The sequence below is a fragment of the Nicotiana tabacum genome, chromosome 3, assembly GCF_000715075.1.
Source record: "Nicotiana tabacum cultivar K326 chromosome 3, ASM71507v2, whole genome shotgun sequence".
In the NCBI taxonomy this organism is placed as follows: Eukaryota; Viridiplantae; Streptophyta; class Magnoliopsida; order Solanales; family Solanaceae; genus Nicotiana; species Nicotiana tabacum.
This window is the reverse complement of record NC_134082.1, coordinates 138,711,566-138,733,820: the sequence shown is the minus strand read 5'-3', so window position 1 is coordinate 138,733,820 and position 22,255 is coordinate 138,711,566. Positions and strand designations below refer to the sequence as shown.

The following is a 22,255-nucleotide window of genomic DNA, read 5'->3' as shown; positions in this document are numbered from 1 at the left end:
TTATTCGTCCTAATTTATATGAAGGTGTTCGGATTTCGAGAGTCAAACGAATTATTTTTTTACCGTAATTTTTTTATATATTCTTTTAAATTATTAATTATTATGGCTTATAGTACATTTAGGTAGTTTCCAAATATGTAAATTTTATTTTAAAAAATTAAATTTTTTTGTATCTATATTAAGAAGTTTGAATTTCGAAAAGCAAGAAGTATTGCGTGAATTCGGGATGTACGGTATATAAAAGGACATAAAAGATATAGAATATTCCTTTTGGTTTCATTTTATCCTCAGACAAGAGGAGCAAGCATAGTCGGAATAATTTAAAAATGAAATTCCTTAGGTAAGCGGGAGGCTTTTATTGGTGGCATAGGTTAGAAAGAGGAATAAGCAGCACGATTCTCGTTAAAAACAGTTCCAAATGCTTCCAAAAAGTTGTTCGTTGAAGTAGAGAAATCAAGGATCAGATTGTTGGCATCATTCTTTACTGACTTTGCACCACCTGATTGGCAGCTTCTCAATAAAGTTTGGGTTATCTATATTTACGTAATCACAACTCACATATTTTATATCAAGATATAATCATTTTTCAAAAATATATAAAGAAAAAAGACAAATCTCAAATATGCCGGTTAACTCTATCTCCTGTATTATGGTGATTGTCTAGATACCCAAATTGATGATGTCCATCTCATTGAAGAAGTATTAGGCATGTGCCTAATAAGAGTTTTCTTTGGTTTGGTAGCCAACCTTGTTGACTTGGTTTGGTTGGTAGCCAACCTTGTTGAATTTCTTTGGTTTGGTAGCCAACTTTGTTGAATTGTGAAAAATGTGTGTAAATTGTCAAATATTGTAGGCTTTAGAGGGTGAAGCTTTGGCTATAAAAGGAGAGCTTCAACTCTCATTTCTTCACACCAACAAAGAGAGAAAGAAAGAGTGAGGTTTCACAGACAAGGTACAAGAAAATAGTCTGTGAGGAAAATAGAGAGTGAGCGATATTGTAGTGAGGTGGGAATATCAAAAGAGGGTTATTTCTTTTGAGTGTTGTAGTGGTCTTTGGAGTATTTACCTCCGACCTACAAAGTGTAAAATTCCTTACTATAGTGATATCAGTTGCTCCTCTCGGGGTCGTGGTTTTTTTCCCTTATTCAGAAGGGTTTTCCACGTAAAAATCTTGGTGTCATTGTTACTCTTTTATTCTTGTTAATTACCGTATCTCGGTGCTACATTATTATTCCGCTTTATTACCGTGAATATTATTTTGGTAAGGGGTTTATTCCCAACACAAATAGCATATATAATGCGGCTTCTGGGGCAGTATAATTTAGCTCATTATCATGATCTGGTCTCTGATCAGTTTAAATTTTCATCATTCGGCATGCTGGAAAAAGTCGTTCCTTTTAATATATCTGTCCCTTAAATTCAAAGAATGGAGGGTACAGTCTGATTTTGTTCTGAAATATTTTGGTGAAAAGAACTGAAACTGAATGGAAAAGGAATCACCCAAGGATAAAAGATGGTTCTGGCGAGGGCTGGTCCTTTTTTCTTTTGTGGCTTTCGTTCTTGCTGCGGTCTTATTTAGTTTTCGCAAATATTTTCATCGTTCTGATTCTTCAAACGCTGATACAAACCAAGTTGTTAACAAATATGCAAATGCTCTTAGCATTGCTATGCGATTCTTCGACGTTCAGAAGTGTAAGACTATATTCACATCGGTCACTTAATTAGTCCTAAATATAATGCTTATTTTGTTTTCATATTTGAATTATTGATTGCAGCTGGAAAATTGGTGAATAATAAGATTGCTTGGAGAGGAGATTCAGCTATGGGAGATGGAAGCGAAGCGAATTTGGATTTAACTAAAGGAATGTTTGATGCTGGAGACCATGTGAAGTTTGGATTTCCAATGGCATTCACTGCAACTGTTTTATCATGGTCCATTTTGGAGTATGGCAACAACATGAAGTTGGTGAATGAGCTGGAAAATGCCCACGAATCCCTCAAGTGGATAACTGATTTCCTTATTAATGCCCATCCTTCTGATAATGTCCTCTATATTCAGGTAAATTTAATTCCCTTTGACAATTACGAACTATCTTCAGTGATAAAACTTACTGAAGTATCTTTCTGTGTTTTTCTACAAGAAAGGTGGGTGACCCAAAGCTGGATCACACTTGCTGGGAAAGACCTGAGGTTATGACACGGAAAAGGCCTCTCACACACGTGAATGCGACATATCCAGGGACAGATGTTGCAGCTGAAACTGCAGCAGCAATGGCAGCTGCATCTTTGGTATTCGCGTCAATTGACTCTGCCTACTCAGAGACTCTGCTTAAGCATGCCCAACAGTTATTCAAGTTTGCTGTTACTTATAGAGGTTTGTACAGTATCAGTATACCTGGAGTGCAAGAATTTTATAATTCTACTGGATTTGGGGATGAACTCTTGTGGGCAGCTGCCTGGCTTTATCATGCGACTGAAGAGAAATCTTACCTTAGATATGTAACTACAAATGGCAACGCGTTTGCTAATTGGGGAAATCCATCTTGGTTTTCTTGGGAAAATAAGTTGGCTGGAGTTCAGGTATTGTACTCATACATTACCATGAAGTTACATGTACTCCAGAATATTAGAACTGATAGTATCTGTTTGAAATCTGTTTGCATCATTAGCATGAAACTGGAAAAACTATACTTGGAATTTGGAAACACTATGAAGAACACTAAATCTTGCTTCTGTTCTGCACTGCATCCTTAGCTTTGCTAAAATAAGTTAAGGCCCGTAATTTGGTGAAGCATGTGCCATTATTCTCATAAATAATGTTCATAAACAAGAAATGACTAATGGCTTGTTTTTTTAATCTTGAGAAGAAAGAACACTCCAGCTAACAGCTATGCAGATTTTTGACCTTTGATTCAGGTCCTACTATCAAGGGTCAATTTCTTTGGGTCAAAGGAAGATATTTCAACAGAGGAAAGTCTTTCACTCCAGTTGTACAGACAAACTGCTGAAACCTTTTTGTGTGGACTTTTACCTGAATCCCCAACGGCAACCTCCCAAAGAACAGCAGGTATTATGATCCTGTCAACAAGTCATTGTATCATTATGATCTTTTTCCTTTCAGAAAGAAAGGTAGGTATAATAAAACTGTAATTTTGTTGCAGATGGCCTAGTATGGGTTAACCAGTGGAATCCATTGCAGTATTCTGTGGCCTCTTCATTTTTGGCAGTTGTTTACAGTGATTATATGCTTTGCTCCCAAACATCAAATTTATATTGCAGTGGGGAGCTCTATGAACCAACAGAATTGCGCAACTTTGCAGTTTCACAGGCATGTATTTGCGTATTTCAAGGTTCAATTTTCGTGATATAAAATGGCACGGCCAGTTGAACATGTCATTGTTTCAGATGCATTATATGTCACGTACATTAAACATCTATGTCTTTATTTTGTTTCCAGTTGGATTATATATTGGGAAACAATCGAATGGAAATTAGCTACCTTGTTGGTTATGGAAGTAGATATCCTCAGCAAGTTCACCACAGGGGTGCTTCAATTCCAGTAGATGATAATTCTAATTGCAGTGATGGCTTCAAATGGCTTCATACAAGAGAACCTAATCCAAATGTTGCAGTGGGAGCTCTTGTTGGGGGACCATCCCTTAGTGATACATATATGGACTTTCGGAACAACATTTCCCAAAGTGAAACGACCACTTACAACAGTGCCCTTATTGTTGGACTCATCTCAGGCCTGATCACCTCTTCATCACAAGTAGAGTCCTTTGTGAAAAACTGAAACATAAACTCCAGACACTGTGTTTTCCTTGTTAGGTCAGTGAAAACCGCACATGGTTCACCATACAAGTAATAACGCTATAACTTAAGCGCAAACACAACTGCCGCCAGCTCCAAACGCCCTGCCTTAACCTGTCCTTACTGTGATTCTTCACCTAGTCTATCCTCTATTCAGGCAGATATGTCCCTATGAGCGACTACTCTGACAAATGAAAGGAGTTGCCAAAATGTAAATTTATAGTAATATTTTTCAACCATAGAATGACACCCTTTAGTTGTAAGGAATTTTAGGCATCTATTACATATGCATGTGGTTCGGCCCTTTTCCGAATCCTTGCATAGTGGAAGCTTAATGCACCAGTTTTTTTTTTTTTTTTTTCCTATGCCCGTGCCATCACTGCCATGTGTATCTTTGAGTTGGGCATTTTTTGATCCCAAGTATCCTTTCATTGGGTGTTCCTATGTATATATTTGAAGAAAAAAGAATAAGATTATCTCATCAGTTATAGTATTTAAAGTAGGTACTATATACCAAACGCGTGTACCGTAAGGTTTTTATCACAATTTATATTGTTAAAAAGAAATGTGGATTTTTGATACATGGTCACATGTCACATATCTATCATATACATAACAAGTCATATCCTCAGTTAATTTTTAATATTAATCTTCATATTGATTGGAAAAAACAATCAATAAACTACTTAAATTAGGTAAATATAATGTCTATATATGGAGACACGTCATGGTTGAGGTCACAATTCAAATGACAATACAACGAGCTAAAAAATCTACTAACCTAATTGAATTTTATTATGTATAATTATATCTCAATTCTTAGACTAATTGTACAGTGAATTCATGACTATCTCTGTATTTGTTCAATCTACTTGATCCCCCAACTATCAACGGTATGAATTCCTTATCTATCTTTTAGTATCTACAATTATCAGTGTGTCATGAATATTTGGTATATATAAAAGTTCACGGAGAAGATGACACACAATCTTAAGCAATTTTATCTCATTTTATCCTCTAAATCCATTTTGGTGGTTTTATCTTAGTATAAATGGACTAAGATAAAATACTCAAAGGTCCCCACTATATAATTTGTGAAAAAATCTTAAAGGAAACTCGAAAAGGAAGAGGCAGAGACAACAAAAGCAAGAAAATGTGTGTGGGAGCGTAATCATCAACATTCAACATAAATCACCTGCCAATTTGTCTCCTGTTTATAGCCTCATCTGAATCTCCCCAAGTTTTCCCTCGATTTGCGAGGTGCCTCTTTCTCTATACCTTGAATTTTTTCCGCAAAAAAATTGTACACTTTTTTTTGGTTCTGATCGCGTCTGTTTCCGTTGCAATTCCTTTGAATGTTGATCGGAATTTGATGGGTATCGGTAGGAAGGGTTTAATCCTATGATATTGGTATAATTTATGCAATAATTTTGTCCCTTTCTTTGTCTGAAATTCTAATTCTCTACATGAGTGTTTTTTTTGTTTTTGTTTTTGTTTTGGGTGCGTTGGGGGGGGGGGGACTGGGGTTCCTCTTTCTTGGATTTTTATGATTTTGATTGATGAAAGAAGCCATTTTTACAGTTGGATTTTGGACTTATAAGGATGTACCCGGTTGACTGATATCTTCACTCCCTGCCAAATTATTTTTGTATGCGCTTTCCTTTCTTAGGCATGCGAATGGCACAGTTTGCCACGAATTTGTATGACTTTATGGTGTTCTTGCTATACTTTATCTGGAAATGCTGTCTTTACGGGAAGTGAAATAAGGCTGCTTAAAGTTTGGATGCCAAAGGAAATTCTAACGAGTTCAATCTATAGGTTCTTATTACTGATCCGGTTACACCTTAGAACTTTTGGGTTCAAATTTAATATTTTTAAATTTTTTAATGATTCTTCACATGTATATTTATGCTCCATGCTCCATCCAGACCGTACATAGGGCAATATCTTCTTATGTTTCTTGATTTCTGTTTGCATTTAAAAGTATTCTGCGTTGTCAAGGCTTTTGTGCAAGTGTTCCACAACAACAACTTCTGCGCTTTAATCCCAAGCTAGTTGGTAGGCTATATGAGTCCTCAATATCCATTTCGTCCAGTACTCCAGTTGGACCTCTTCCATTTGAATACTTAATAATATTTTGAAATGCATTTTGTATTTTCTAGACTAAATTGCTAGTGCATTGCGAAGAATATGTGATGCATTTATTATGCTTTATCCTGTGAATGTCATGGGAATTCCTCAACAAGTGTTAACGGAGTTTAGTTTAGCCTTTTAATCTGAATATTCTGCTTAATGCATGAAAGTGATTAAAATCACCATGGAAGGATCTTTATTTTTGATCTGAAAGTTCAAGAACTGCATGGTGGAGTTTTGATATGATTCTCATGTGGTTCATTGTGATTTGACCAACTTTCTTCTACTACTTAATACTCCCAAATGTTCCTAAAATTTTGTTTTCATAGGTTCCTGAGCTCACATCACTGACTTGATAAGGTGATGGCGGGTGAGGAAGATATTGATCTCTCAGCTTTAAAATCCCAATTGGCTCAAACAGACCTTACTTGGAAGCTAGAGATGGAGAAAAGTCAGTCCCAAGTGGATGCTTTGCAAGCAAAACTGTTGGAGGTAAATGCTTTTATTCAAGGATCAGAGGAAGATACAAAGAGAGAGTTAGATGCTCTATGGCATAGAGTCAGAACTGTTACAACGTTGATGACGTACTTGAAAGCTAAAGCCAGAGTCATGGCTGTTCCAGATTTGGCCAATTCCTCATGCGGTATCAAAGAACTAGATGGAGTAGGCCTTGTAGATAAAAATGGGATACCATTATCCGGTTGGTCTAGGGATGTAGATCTCTCGTCTTTTGATGATGCTGATGATGAAACATGGATTAGACTTTCGAGTAAACAAGGTCACCTTGATGAACAAGATGGATCTTATATGAGTGAATTACTCAGAAGTGTACAGTTGGTTACAGATGTTATGGAAAGTCTTGTAAAGAGGGTTATAATGGCGGAATCTGAAACTGCTATAGAGAAAGAGAATGTAACGGTTGGTGAAGAAGAGATTAAAAGGAAAGCGCTCCAAATTGAAAACATGTCTGTTAAGTTAGAGGAAATGGAAAGATTTGCTCTGGGTACAAATCTTATCCTGACTGAGATGCGGCAGAGAGTTGAAGATTTGGTTGAAGAAACTTCTAGACAGAGGCAGAGAGCTGCAGAAAATGAGCAGGAGCTTTGTCGTGTTAAGAGAGACTTTGAGTCTCTGAAATCCTATGTCAGTAGTCTCATTAGTGTGAGAGAAACACTTCTATCATCAGAAAAGCAATTCCAGACGATTGAAAGGCTTTTTGAGCGGTAAGTATTCCTCTTTCATCAAAAGAAATTTTCATAACCATAACATGATGTCAGACCTATTTCCTTCTTTCCTGGCTATGCAATGTCTGTGATGCATGAAGTTTATAGTTAAATATTTTGTTTTTCTCTCACTTTCGTACCACTGCATCTTAATACTTGCCATGCAGCTTGCTATAATAACTGGAATACAAATGTCAAAGCACAACTTCTTCCTGTGTGTTCAAATAACACTTGCCTTGCAGCTTGTTTATAATAATTGAAATACAATTGCACAATCATAAATTCACTGCATATTATATGTGTGTCATTTGGTAAGAAGATGCTTTTATAGCTCCATCAATTGCTACCTCATTTCTCTAGTTTGCATGTTGGTCCCTTTTCGTTTATAAATGTTACTTTCCGGAGTAATTTTTTTTCCTTGTTTTCACCTTTAGGTATTTATTTACTTGAAGGGAATGCAAGCATGAAAGCTCATTTGCTCTAAGTGCTTTAAACATTTTTCCTTCGAGTGTGGTTGATTTAGATCATCAATACCATAATGGACTCTTGGACATGCTTAGTGCTATAACATCCCTTTTAATCTATCGGGCTATTATAGGATCTTGTACTGATCCAGGGCCGTCATAGCTTCTCCTTTTCTATTATTTTCAAGGCTTGGGGTGGGATGGGGGAATATTTGAAACTTAACGGTGGTCATTGTTCAATGCAAAGGGCTGGGAGCCTGGGACTGTATAGAAATTAACAATTTTGGGCGTTATTCACATGACGTTATCAGGGATAGTTGAAAATAAAGAGAAATAAAAAAGTCCAAATTGTTGCTTATGGAGTTATTTTACTTTATTTTGAAATGTGCTTTGTTGCACTAGCTAACTCCCAGATGCAAGACAGATATACCATCCTAAATATTGAGAAGTAATTGGAAAGCTTGATTATCCCTCAAGCTTGGTTGAGAATGTATACCAGTTACTAGTTTACAATATGGTAAGATACAGATTCTAGGGAATAAAACATCTCCTAATATATGGCTGATGTCATATGGTCTTAGGCAATCCTCACCTCATGAGCTAGCTTTTGAGGTTGAGTTGGGCCCAAGGTGTATTTTCTTTACATGAGTTTTTGTGAGAACTTACTTCATAAAAAAACTATTTGTCAGAAGTTCAATCAATCAGTCGAAGCAGCAGAGCTTAGAGTTTTTACTCTATGTAAATACACCTATTTTAAGGGTGTACGAGGGCCAACAAACACAAAATTAAAAGGGTTTCTCTATTTTTCATAAAATTACTGGGTAAAAACTAAATTTCTTGGGTTTTTTATAAAAAGTTTTGGATATGTGTGCCGAGAGACGCAGAATGGCACCCCAATAACCATCTTGCCCACTCCTGGATATACTGTGTGACAGCACACTGGCTTGTCAAAGGCTTTTTTCCTTACATATCAGTCCAGAAACTAAAGAATCACAAAGTATTAACAGTTTGATGATGCCAGAATGAAATAGTTGAGAAAAATTAGTCTTATAGGGGTGGCCACAAAATAAGAAAGAAGGCTTTACTGCTAGTTTGTAAATCCTCTAGGTTAATCAAATATTAGGCAATAGTGGGTAGTCAACTTCATCAATTAAGAAAGTTTGGCAAATGGTTTTTGGTGAATCAATTATTGATTGCGAAATGTGAAGATTGAAACCTGGATTAACGAAAAAATTGAAATCACAAATTTCAAGATGGCTGAGATCTGAAGTTGTTGTCTTGCACGTTCTCAATGCATAAATGGTTACGTGTTGAATCCTAGTTCTCTCGAAGTTGTGGTCTCTATCTTATGACATAACGTTGAATAATCTTTTTCTTTTGAATTTTTTTTCTTTGGAGAATGAAGTTGAATAATCTTTTTCTCATTGATAATATTTTTGAAATCTAGAACTTTTAAGATGCATTATATTTAAAATGATAGCGTCATTCACACTTTATCCAATTAAATTGACATTTTAGTGTTGAGCAATACTGATTTTATAAAAATTCATTTATTGTTTTAGTTGTAACTTAATTGGTAAAATCATCTGCTTAAAGATATAGAAAAAGTTATACAATGACCCGGACATGTTGAATTATCAAAGAAGCACCCCTTTACAGAAGAATGGTAGATGTTATGTTCAACAGATTTCAGTCTTTCCTTATGATATGTTGAATGTCTAACACAAATCTAGACTTCTAAATTCTTACATGTGATGTTAATACTTGATTATGCAAGATTTCTCCCTTTTCCGCTCCTTCGAGCTGCTTGCTAAAATTAAAGTCTAAAGTCTTTAGCTTGAAATTTGAGTTACTGAAGTTCAAGTACTGAACTATTGACTTGTGCCTGCCTGAATTATGTATAAATGTAGCATGAATACAAATTGAAGAGATCCTCTTTAACATTTATTAATTTGAAGCTGAAATATGATGATCTCTTCATTATGGATATGTTTTACTTCTTTAAAAAAAAATTGTGTAGCAAAACTAAATTCCAATCTTCAAATTACAGGTTTTCCCTTTAATTTCACTGAAACCCTAGTAAACAACATTGAGAAAAACAACAAATATGAGAAACTACAAATAAATAAGAAAAGAAAACTATTTTTCTCCTCCCTTTTGAGCTTATCTTTCGTTTTTTTTCTTTAATTTCATGATTTTTTTTTAATTTATTTTGTTTTTGTTTATAATTTTTAGTATGCAAATATTATTTTGACAAAGTGAACAGAGAACGATAAGATTAGATTCATGATTTACCATTATTTGGAGAAAATCAGATTCAGGATTAGATTCATGATTTAATAATACTTGTCAAAAAGATAGACGATCCAATAACCAGTAATTTAGATGATATAGTGTTGCAGACTATTAAAACTTGATGCAAAAGAATTTTTTTTTGTACACTTCTAGGTTAAATTACTATTGTACATAAGGTCTGAAAGAAGGGAGTTTGAAATTATGAGTTTTTGTTACAAGTTGGAAACCCAAGAAAGGTATGCATAATTTTCTCAAACTTTAAATGGTGGAAGGTCAGAAATGATGTTTTAAGCAACCATCTTCTGTATGTTAATAAAATATTCATTTTACAGAATATGAGAATATAGTGAAGAATTATGGCCTCAAAGAGTGACGTTATTAGGCTCAAAATGATTTACTTGTTGCCTATGTGCACCACGATCCTGTATTTCATTACTCTCTTAGCATCTTAAAGTAGTTGGTAGCTGTATGACCAAGTAACATAGTAATAGTACAGAACAAAAAGAGAGCACGAACTCGGATGAAGTTTCATCTGATTGGAATCCAGAGAACATCACTTGTCCTCGCTGCAATATCTATTTGAGCAAATATTAGCTTCAAACTTGGTGCTCTTACAACTAGCTTAGTGAGATTTTGTTAGGTTGGCTTCCCAAATGGTCATGAATCATGACTATGTCTGAAGACCTGTTTGTCATCTAATTAGCACATGAAGATAGAATGCTGACCACTGTATGAGTTGTTAATATTTATTGGTTGAAGTATCCATCCTTGTCAAAATACTACAACAACAACAACAAACCCAGTGTAATCCCACAAGTGGGCCTTGTCAAAATATGACTGTAAAATTGTGTTATATCCCAGTCAGCACAAAATGTTGAAGCTGCAATAATTCATTTAAGTAATATTTCATCATCTGGGATTTGTGTGCTGAGTTTGTCTTATATGAACCAGGCTGGTTGCCAAGACAACACAACTGGAGAGTGAGAAGATGCAGAAAGAGGTTGAAGTACAAAAACTGATGGAAGAAAATGTGAGGTTGACTGCTCTACTTGATAAGAAAGAGGCACAACTTTTGGCCATGAATGAACAATGCAAGGTTATGGCGCTTAGTGCTTCAAAAATTTAGTTTTATGTGTTTAGACTCTTTGTTCGTTGCGGGGCTTTGTCATGTTCCTTGTGGCCCTCCAGCTTAAAAAGCTGAATGAAACACCTGAAATCCTTATATCCAGTAAATGCAGCTTTGAGAGGAACCTTTGTACCCCTAGTTGTCTTGTACTGCGTCATTGATAAAATGCAAAATTTGTTCTTAAATCTAATGAAAGGACCAGATTGCACCCCCTTGTCTTTTACATCTATGACGAATTCTGCTTCTATTTTTCATTTCACTTTATTGAAGAATGAAGATGGCAGTCAGACAGTGGTATTGATTGTTGTTGTTTTTTTCCTTTCCTTTTTAATAAGTGACAATTATTTTGTTGAAGCATTCGAGTGCCTAAATCAGTGATGTACCAAAGTTAAGTTTGAACTGGTGGACATGCAGAGCAAAAGAAAGAAGCACCTTGATTACTTGGTTAAAATATTTATGCTTTAGACATAATTTTCAGTCTCTAAGGTGCTTGGTTACCTTGAACTCTCTAATCTCTTTTTTGATGATCTCAATATTGAATAGATAGAGAAGAATGATTCCAGCCAGCAATAACCTGCCATTAACGTTTCAATTTTTGTCAACATTCCATTTTTGTCTTATGAAAATGGTCGTAAGTGTATAGATTGCACTTTTTGAGAATATCATATGGATTCAAGTGCAGAACTTTTGAATCAGAAATAGTGTTAATGCAACGGACAGAAAATGTCCTTCCGAGACAAAGAAGCAGTCTTTCATTTATTTTTATTTTTATTTTTAATTTGGTTGTCTCCGGTAAATGCAGTCAAATTGCAGAAACAGAAAAGAGAATATAATCTGTTCAGGTTGGGCTTCATCTCTATCCTCTGATAAATGATTCGCTTTAGCTTAGACAGTAGGAAAATTTTCTTGAATAATCCAATAAGGTGTGACCGTAGTGCAAATTAATTGAAAAGTAAGCATTTGATTCTCACCTCAAGGAGTTAAATGCCTACTCTAGATACGCGGTTTCTTGGTTGTTGATATATACTTTTTCATCCATTATTAATAAAGAGAAACTAGCGATATCAGTGAGAGTTTCCCATAAAAAATATGCAGGTTTATTTCCTAATATCCCCTTCTAATTTCCATTCATGCCTCCCTTTCCTAACTAGTCTTAGGATACGTACGGTGTGCGTGCACCTATATTAATAAAAATAATTTTTATAAAATAATATAAATGGTATATTCAAAAGATATATTTGTGATAAATAAAAATTAGCAAACATATACTTTCCACTTTTTAAAAAACCAAAATTTTGATCATCTTGTGATAAATACGTTTTCTTGGCTTTTTGTAATGATGTTAAGTTCTAGGAGATATTACGCATGATTATGTTACAATTATATTATTTCTTTATTAGGCAAACATGTTATTTGATATTTAATATCCTGGTTAACGTTTATATTTGTTGATAAAGTAATTTTGAATAACTGAAAAATATTAAAATTGCTAGTATTTGGCCATATGAAAAATAAAAAACTGAAGAAAGAGAGAAGAATAGTCAAAAAATATTTTTTATGCCCAATACCTTGCATTTAAATTGATCTAGTATTTGGAGCCAGATCACATATTTTTGTAAGAAAGCACAAAAAGAATAAAAGAAACTAATAATTTTTCAATACTGATCTACGCCAAAAAATGTTGATGACAAACATCGAGAAGACATAATCAGCCGCCGATCTCGAGAAATTTTTCAATGTTTATTAGGATTTATACAAGTAAAATCACTCGATTTTAAATTTTTAAATTTAGCCATTCGTACATTTTTCAAATAAAGAAAAATTTAACATTCAAAGGTTTAATTAATTTTAGAATCTTAATTTATAGAAAAATAATTAAATTACTATCCCGAAATATTAGAAAAATAATTAAATAACTATTTTGTCTAGTGAGTAGTGTCCATAATCAAAGATTTAGAACTCTAATATATGTTGCACATGTATGTGTCTATATATTTTAGAAGGATTTAGAACAAACATTAACAATACAATAATTTCTTTATAATTTAGTACAATACTTTAATTGTTGGCAGAAGGTTACTCTTCTTAGACTATCAACTACATTTACTTATAAATTAATATACTTAATTTTTAAATACCTAATAGAATAACAATGTTGTTATGAAATAAAGACTATAAAGTAAAGACAAGTATAGAGAAACTGATATATTATTCGAATTCAAATTGATGTACATAATGAACTGAAATATCTTCTATTTATAGAAGAAAGGAAGCTGTTGTGTAAGCTGCTACTACAAGCTGTTGTGTAAGCTGCTATTACAAGCTGATGTGTAAGCTGTTACACAAGCTGCTGTGTAAGCTGCTACTGCAAGTTGCTGTGTAAGCTGCTACTGCAAGCTGCTGTGTAAGCTGCTACGTACCAGATATGAATAATCTTCTACCTAGGGTAATGTTTATCCATAACCGGGTACCGAAGTGATAAGCTTCTTCAGGAAGCTTATTTCCAATAGAGTACTAAATAAATAAACATATTTATGGTGGAGTCCCATAGGGATAAGCTTCTTCAGGAAGATTATTTACAACGAGTACTAAATGAACATCCATAATATAATATATTTATAACACTCCCCCTTGGATGTTCATTAAAAGATAATGTGTCTCATTAAAACCTTACTAGGAAATACCACGTGGGGAAAAAAATCCTAGTGAAGGAAAAAGAATACACATATTTAGTAATACGCATTGCTAGGTGCCTCATTAAAAACCTTATAAGGAAAACCCCAAGGGAAAAAACCTTAGTAAGGGAAAAAGAGTGCATCGCGTATTTTACTCCCCCTGATGAAAACCTTGTTTCAAATATTTGAGTTTCCGCATTCCAATCTTGTATACCATCTTCTCAAAAGTTGAAGTTGGCAAAGATTTAGTGAATAAATTTGCTGGATTATCACTTGAACGGATTTGTTGCACATCAATGTCACCACTTTTCTGAAGATCGTGTGTGTAGAATAATTTTGGTGAAATGTGCTTCGTTCTATCTCCTTTTATAAATCCTCCCTTCAATTGGGCTATGCATGCAACATTGTCTTCGTATAAAATTGTGGGTCTTTTCTCACATTTCAAACCACATTTTTCTCGAATAAAATGAATTATTGATCTCAACCATACGCATTCCTTACTTGCTTTATGAATAGCTATTATCTCAGCGTGATTTGAAGAAGTAGCAATAATAGATTGCTTTGTGGAGCGCCATGATATGATATACCTCCATATGTAAATACGTAGCCGGTTTGAGATCGAACTTTATGGGGATCAGATAAATAACATGCATCTGCATTACCAATACGATCTGCACCACTTTTGTTAGCATTAGAAAGATAAATAAGTTCACCATCTACACCGAGATAGAGTATTTCAGGACCAAGGAGCTCCTCATCCTCTTCTAGATGTTGGAACGGATCCTTATTCACTTCAAGTGATTGAATATTCATTGGTGTACTTAATGGGTACACTTTGTCCATGTAAAAGTATTTTTAAGACCCTCTTGGAGCTCTTCCGGAGTTCCAATAAGATTTATGTCACCAATATAAATAGCAAGTGTAACAAATTTTGATGATATTTTATTTATAAAAATACATGGACAAATAACATAATTTATGTAACTTTCTTTCAGCAAATATTTACTGAGGCGATTATACCACACGCGCACAGATTGCTTTAAACCGTACAAAGATCTTTATAATTTGATCGAGTACATTTCTCAAGACTTTGAATTATATGCTTCGGGCATTTTCAATCCTTCAAGGATCTTCATATCGATTTAGCCAAATAAGTCATATAGGTTAAGACTTGTATCTAAATAGTATGACATCTTCAAGTGTCTGGACTGCTAGTCCGATCCTCACAATCGTTTACAATATTGTATTAAATATATCGTCGACGATCATTTTGTGTCAGTTCCGAAGCGACATAACTTGTGGATATCTCATGAGTTTCTTTATTTTCAGGTACCTGAACTTTTTCAGGAGTTTCATGAAATGTTATGTCGTGGGCTCTTCTAGAGCTTATTTCCTCCTCATTTTGATCATTAGCTCCTACTATTTTTCAAGGATTGTTACCTTTGGAACCGATTGGTCTACCACGCTTCATGCGTACAGTAAACTCAATCCTTCAGGGACTTTAATTTTAATAGGAGTATTTGCAGCTGAAATATGATATTTAATTTTGGATCAGCAAATGCTTCTGGCATTCGACTTGAATTATCTTCTAAGTGAGGATCATGATAATTCGATTCATATAGCATATTTTTCAACTGTTTATTCCATCCCCCAAATGTTAGAAAAACTAACATATATCCCCAATCATCTTTGGGAAACATATCTTTGTGTATTATGATAGAGAAATTAATCATATCCACGCAACAAAAGATAGTAAAAATATTTGGTTTCTGATCCTAAACCAATTGTGAAGGGAGGACTTATCATATATTGTTGATCTGATGCATACAAGTGCTGCTATATGCAATTTAGAAAATCTTAGACCAACACATGAAGGTTTGTTCTCATAAGCAATGGTTTAGCCATTAATAAGAGGTATTCAATGCTAAATTAGCTTGGATATAAACCAGCATTATCAAGATGAATTGTCTTGATTTCATAATCTGAAAATTATGCTCTTAATCGAGAAAAGCAATTTCAAATGCCAAACTGCAGGTTGACAATAATTACACATGTAACCATCTCATATATGCACCTATAAGTGGTTCACATGATAGGTGAACGGGCCCATATTCACCTTTTATATATTTCAGAATCAGGGGTCTTAGTCCCAACTTTAGCTGGTATAATCAATTCATTATGAGAACAAGCAACACATGAGAATTCCCGAAGAATCTTCTAGTTCTTTAGCATATGCTTATCTGAATTCTCAAATAGCTCATTTAAAAATGGCAAATGAAAACTTCAAGTTTATCATGTCATGTGCTATCTCTTAGTAAACTTCTGGTTTACTATGGCAGAAACTTTTGCTTTAGTAAACTTCTGGTTTACTGTGATACATGATATAGTACAAATTAAAGAATAAGGCGGGTAACTTCTCACATACATATTATTTTACCCCTATGATTGTGGAAACATGAAGATTATCAATCTTCCAATCATTTGTAGTCTCAATATGATAGCCATTTGTATTAGTAAACTTCAGGTTTACTACAACATATGTTTTGACCATAATCATATAATATGAATGACATATTTGTATATAAGCTCTTCGAGAGCCTTCATTTATTATCCACAATCTAATATTTATCTGGCACTACTGGTGTCATGTATTCTTTAGGCAAACATTTAGCTCTTCAGGGGGTGTTGATACATTTTGTACTATCAAATATTGCTCAGACACTGCTGGTGTCATGAGAGAAAATCACAATCAAATAAACAATATAAAACAATTGTTTAAGCACACGAAAACTCCTCTTCATAATATTTTTCCACTTCAGGAGGCAATTTCAATTGTGTTACTTCTTCAGGAGCAAATTTAAAATACGAATTATTGAGTATATATTCTCTCAATTATATTAACTCTTCTGGAGGTGAATTGTAATGTATTCACATCAAGAGCGCGTTCTTATTTACCCGACTTATTAGTATTGTCACATTCACTTCAGGGAATGGATTAATATTATCAAAAGTTCTCATCCTTCAGGAAATCGAATATAATTATCTGAATGCGCATTAATCACATCAAATTGTGATGCCTCAACCTCTTTTAAAATATTTACTACTTCAGGAGCAAATCGAGGCGTGCATTTAATATAGAGAATATTTATGTAGCTTATCTTCAATTGTAACCATAGAAAACCTAAATTATCACTTCTGGTGATCATAGGCATATGCCACTTCTGGTGGTTAACAAAATATAATTACAATGAGATATACGAAATATAACCACTTCTTGTGGTTGTATATTTCTTGCAAACTCTGCTAGAGTTTAAGTTGATCTAATAATGTTATCCATATTCTTCAAAATGACATAAACAAGATATATTATAGTAAACATCATTATCAAATCATAATTTTTCTTTATGTACAACAATTACATAACCATACTATCTATTACAAATAACAAAAATTAAAATATTTATATTTCTACAGATTCACCACCAATTACATGACTTGTTTCTCCTTCTGGGAGTGCAAAGTAATCAGTTACATCCAAATCCATAAGTCTAAATTATCTTCAGAAATAAAATTTGTTTCAGCATTTTTCTCTGTCTTCTTTAGGGAGGCTTGATAAAGCTCAACCAGGTGCTTTGGCGTACGACAGGTACGTGACCAGTGCCCTTTTTCTCCACATCTATAGCATGCATTTTCTGCATTTGGTGCTTGCACCGCTTCATGCTTTTGTTCCTTCCTTTTCCACTGCTGGTGGTGAGGAGTGTTCTTTGGTGCATTATTATTACCATGATTAGAGTTTCTTTCCCGACCACGACCATGACCACGACTGGGGCCACGACCTTTTCCACGTTTAGCCTGGTGGAAGTTCGTCTCATTCACTTCAGGGAATGGACAAGAACCAGTAGGTCGGCTTTCATGATTTTTCATTAATAGCCCATTATGTTGTTCGGCTATAAGAAGATGTGAGATAAGTTCAGAATACTTTTTAAATCCCATCTCTCGATATTGCTGCTACAAGAGCATATTCGAGGCATGAAAAGTGGTGAAAGTTTTCTCCAATATATCATGATCAGTAATATTATCACCACATAACTTCAATTGGGAAATAATTCTGAACATAGCAGAATTATACTCACTGATAGATTTAAAATCTTGTAGCCTTAGATGAGTCCAATCATATCGTGCCTGTAGAAGAACGACCATCTTCAGGTGGTCATATCTATCTTTCAAATTATTCCACAGTATGACTGGATCTTTAACAGTAAGATATTCCATTTTCAGGCCCTCATCAAGGTGATGGCGTAGGAATATCATTGCTTTGGCACGGTCTTGGTTTGATGCCTAATTTTTGTCTTTGATGGTGTCTGCCAGACCCATCGTATCAAGATGAATTTCAGCATCAAGCACCCAAGACATGTAGCTTTTGCCCGATATATCCAGGGTTACAAATTCAAGTTTAGAAAGATTTGACATTATTTAGGAAAAGAAAGTTCTTACCTCAGATACTTTCAAAATATTTGCTCGAGATGGCAGAGTCTCGTGCTGATAATGTGTTATGAAAAAAAGACTATAAAGTAAAGACAAGTATAGAGAGAAACTGATATATTATTCGAATTCAAACTGATGTACATAATGAACTGAAATCTCTTCTATTTATAGAAGAAAAGAAGTTGCTGTGTAAGCTGTTACGCAAGCTGCTGTGTAAGCTGCTACTACAAGCTGTTGTGTAAGCTGCTATTACAAGCTGCTACGCAAGCTGCTACTGCAAGTTGCTGTGTAAGCTGCTACTGCAAGCTGCTATTATACCAGATATGGATAATCTTCTATCTAGGGTAATGTTTATCCATAACCGAGTACCGAAGTGATAAGCTTCTTCAGGAAGCTTATTTCCAATAGAGTACTAAATAGATAAACATATTTACGGTGGAGTCCCATATGGATAAGCTTCTTCAGGAAGATTATTTACAATGGAGTACTAAATGAACATCCATAATATAATATATTTATAACAAATGTTTATATTTAGCGTAGAAAAGGATATTAACTATACGGCCTAAATCTAAAAGGAATGCTAAGGGGTCAAAACTTTGTCCAATCCAAAATATTAGGAATTAATTTAATGACTATTTTTAAATATTAGGAAAATAATTAAATGATTATTTTTAAATATTAAGAAAATAATAAATGACTATTCCTAAGTATTAGAGAATTGATTAAATTACTATTTTGTCTAGTGCGGATTCTATTTTTAAAGTGTAAAAAAGGTGAACGACATTTTGCTATAAATACTTTTAATACAATATATATATATATATATATATATATATATATATATATATATATATATATATATATATATGTACATATATATATATGTACATATATATGCGTATATAACGCTATCTGGTCATGACATATATATATATGTATGTATATGTACATATATATATATGTATGTAGGTATGTATGTATGTATGTATGTATGTATGTATGCATGTATGTATGTATGTATGTATGCATGCTAGTCTTAGGGTACGCACTTTGCGCGTGTACATATATAAATAAATATATAAGTTTTAAAAATTATGTAAATATTACTAAATAATGTGTTTGAGTTATTAAGAAAATATTTAAAAAATATAAGTTTCTAAAAATAATTAATTAATTTTTGTTGATATTGCGATGAAGCCCAACCACATCCCCATATAAAAGTGTCCTTCATTGTCTTTTCTGCTATATCATGATATAATTTATTACTAATTAATATACGAAAGTAGAACACTTAAGTAAATAATAATTAAAAAATCTGAATAAGGTTGAGATTCTTTTTAATAGGGTGCTAACATAATGTTTTAAAAGGACTGTCATTTTGTTTACCAATTTAGTTGTTTGTATGAATACGGACTATATTTAAAATAAATGTAAGTTACATGTTAAATTGATTTTAATAATAAATAATTGTACGAAAATAAAAGCCTTGACAAAAATGAAAAGAAAAAAAATTCACAAACACGAGAGAGACAGCATAAAAGAATACAAAAGCAAAATTTCATAATAGCTTGAGGAAAAATAAGTAAAATGTCATTTGATTTTAAATTATAAAATATTAGGAGCTTATCATAATTCACATAAGATAAAATTTAATAGCTAAATCTTAATTAATTTCAAAATTCTTAATGTTAGAAGTATAATTAAATAATATTTTTTTTCAATATAAAATTTATATTTAAAGGAAAATAGACTGATTACGTGCAGCCTATGTGGAAGAGATAATAAAACTTTGACATAATGCATCATAAAAATATTTATTTAACTTACGCAAAAACATTAGAGCTTACGTGAAGTGCAAGTGCATGTTCGCGTTTTTTTATGGTTACATTATATGTTACAGTGTAATACACATGTATTGCATGTCAATCGTTATAAAAATAAGAAATTTAAAAATATATATTAAAATTATATATAAAGTCTCGATTTATATTGAAGCTTTCTTCGTCCCTGATAGCTTTTTTTTTTTTTTTTTTACTTTCTTTGCGGATATATCCTTGGTAGGAAATATAGAGAGGATATCTTACCTCAACTCTACTCACTTATATGTCCATTAGAATGTAAAATTTCTGATATAAGAGGATTACTAGACGATATCGTCCCAAAAGTATAAAATTATGTTTCTTACCAATATAAGCTTAAATTGCTGCAAAAACTCTTTTTGTACAAAGGTATACATGTATTTTTAACCAAATACAATAAATTTATAATAAAAGCAAATACAATAAAATTAAAATAAGACCAAACACCATAAATTAAAATAAGCCAATCATGTCTTATATAAGAGCGGAAAACAAAACAGTTACCATAATTGATAACATAGATTGACTAAACTGTCTATTTAATCAACAACATAAAAAAGTTGGAACTATAAAAGCTGATATTTGACATGTAAATCTAGGAATTGTTTTTATAACGGAAACACTCACAAATATAATAAGAATAAAATTCAGATTCAAAGAGCATTAGAAACAAAGGAAAAAACTTACAAAGCAAGTTAAAGAAAAAAAAAAGAACTTGACCATTACTGTAGTTACCTTCAACCAAATTTTTGTTTTATAGTACGCAGTAAAAATATAGACATTACAGTATAGACGTTGCATGATACAAAATGCTATGTTCTAAAAAATTATAAGAAAAATATTATAAATAAGTAATTGTAAACTAATAATTATCCATGACATATTATAGTCAAAATCAAAAGTGACAAGCACAAATGAATTTACCTTCGCAGAAGTTGGCAGTGTCACAAGTTTATGACAAAGAACTGGACTATTGGCTTCTTTTATAGAAGTGTTCATCCTTATTCTAAATGGTTTTGATTTTAAAATTCTAGAAAATAAATTGACTTTGTTTGGTAAAAGAATTTTAAACCTCATATGACATTAATTACTTCTCCTTATTCGATATTAGTAAAATAATACTAAACCTATATAAAGTAATAATAGTTGCTGCTCTTTATCGGTTTTGGTTCTAAAATTCTAGAAAATTAAAAAGTGACTTTGTATCTTACGGCAATTATGGTAAAAGAATATTAAATCTAATTACATTAATTGCTTCTTCTTATAATTGTATCACACGGCAATTATAATCAAAAAGAAAAATACTAAACATAAACTAATATTAATTGCTCAGTGAATTTGGTAAAAGAATCATAAACCTAACATGACATTAATACTATTAAACAGACTCTTTGCTAAAACCTAAGGTAATATTAATTCCTGGACTATTTAATTTTGGTTTTTCTAATCTGTCTATATTTACAATTTTATCCAATATAAAATGCATTTACGAAGGGTAAAAAATACAACGACATTTCGCTAAGGGCCTTCGTGTTTTTAATATAGTATATATATATATATATATAAAGATAAAAAAGATTACCAGATAATAATTAGTTATCTAAATAGACACAGACAATTTACAAAGGAACAAGTAACGCTTACTAATCAAACTCTAACAGTAAAATTGACATCAATGTGATTTATTCCACACAATAAAAAGAAGTTGAGATGAAGTCAATCTATGGCTGCATAAGAGGCTGAATTGCTGGAGCAGAAGCTAAGGGCAGAGATCTCTCTTTGGTAAGAGAAGTCGAACCTATTACAACAAACATAATGACCAAGATCATAAGAGGTAAACAAGTAAGAGCTACAGAAATTAAGCCTGCTTTAAATAGAACTAGTGTTTGTTCTGAACGTGAAATATAAACAACAATGTTAGCCATGAGAAGCAAACAAGTAATGGCTACAACTATAAAGAAAAAACTTGCTGCAAGTCAATGTTTTTGATTGGAAATTAGAGAATATTCTCCCTTCTTAATGTCCTTCATGGCAATTTCTGATGCGTGTAAAGAAAGACATGCTACAATTGTTAGACAAATAGTTTGGAGTACGAGGATGGCTTTGTCTAATTGCCATTTGGGCTCTTCTTTTGGCACACATTTTTCAATTGACGACATCATTCACTAATTTTTGTTTG

General features: G+C 33.0%; 2 protein-coding genes across 4 annotated transcripts; both read left to right on the top strand.

Moving 5' to 3' along the window:
- The first annotated feature begins 843 nt into the window (after nucleotides 1–843).
- Nucleotides 844–4,315, top strand: LOC107775257 (endoglucanase 2-like). Its single transcript, XM_016594975.2, has 6 exons — nucleotides 844–1,692; nucleotides 1,776–2,059; nucleotides 2,146–2,580; nucleotides 2,917–3,067; nucleotides 3,162–3,328; nucleotides 3,458–4,315. The coding sequence occupies exons 1-6, from the start codon at nucleotides 1,485–1,487 to the stop codon at nucleotides 3,794–3,796; spliced, it is 1,584 nt and encodes a 527-aa protein (XP_016450461.1). The 5' UTR covers nucleotides 844–1,484; the 3' UTR covers nucleotides 3,797–4,315.
- A 251-nt stretch (nucleotides 4,316–4,566) lies between these two features.
- LOC107775258 (uncharacterized) lies at nucleotides 4,567–11,266 on the top strand. 3 transcript variants are annotated; one of them, XM_016594977.2, is made up of 3 exons: nucleotides 4,567–4,706; nucleotides 6,276–7,169; nucleotides 10,880–11,266. In XM_016594977.2, exons 2-3 carry the CDS (start codon nucleotides 6,310–6,312, stop codon nucleotides 11,052–11,054), a joined length of 1,035 nt encoding a protein of 344 aa, XP_016450463.1. In that variant the 5' UTR covers nucleotides 4,567–4,706; nucleotides 6,276–6,309; the 3' UTR covers nucleotides 11,055–11,266. The 3 variants fall into 3 exon arrangements, with proteins under 3 accessions (XP_016450463.1, XP_016450462.1, XP_075106073.1); XM_016594976.2 differs by lacking the exon at nucleotides 4,567–4,706 and adding an exon at nucleotides 4,782–5,073; XM_075249972.1 differs by lacking the exon at nucleotides 4,567–4,706 and adding an exon at nucleotides 5,086–5,223.
- The last annotated feature ends 10,989 nt before the right edge of the window (nucleotides 11,267–22,255 follow it).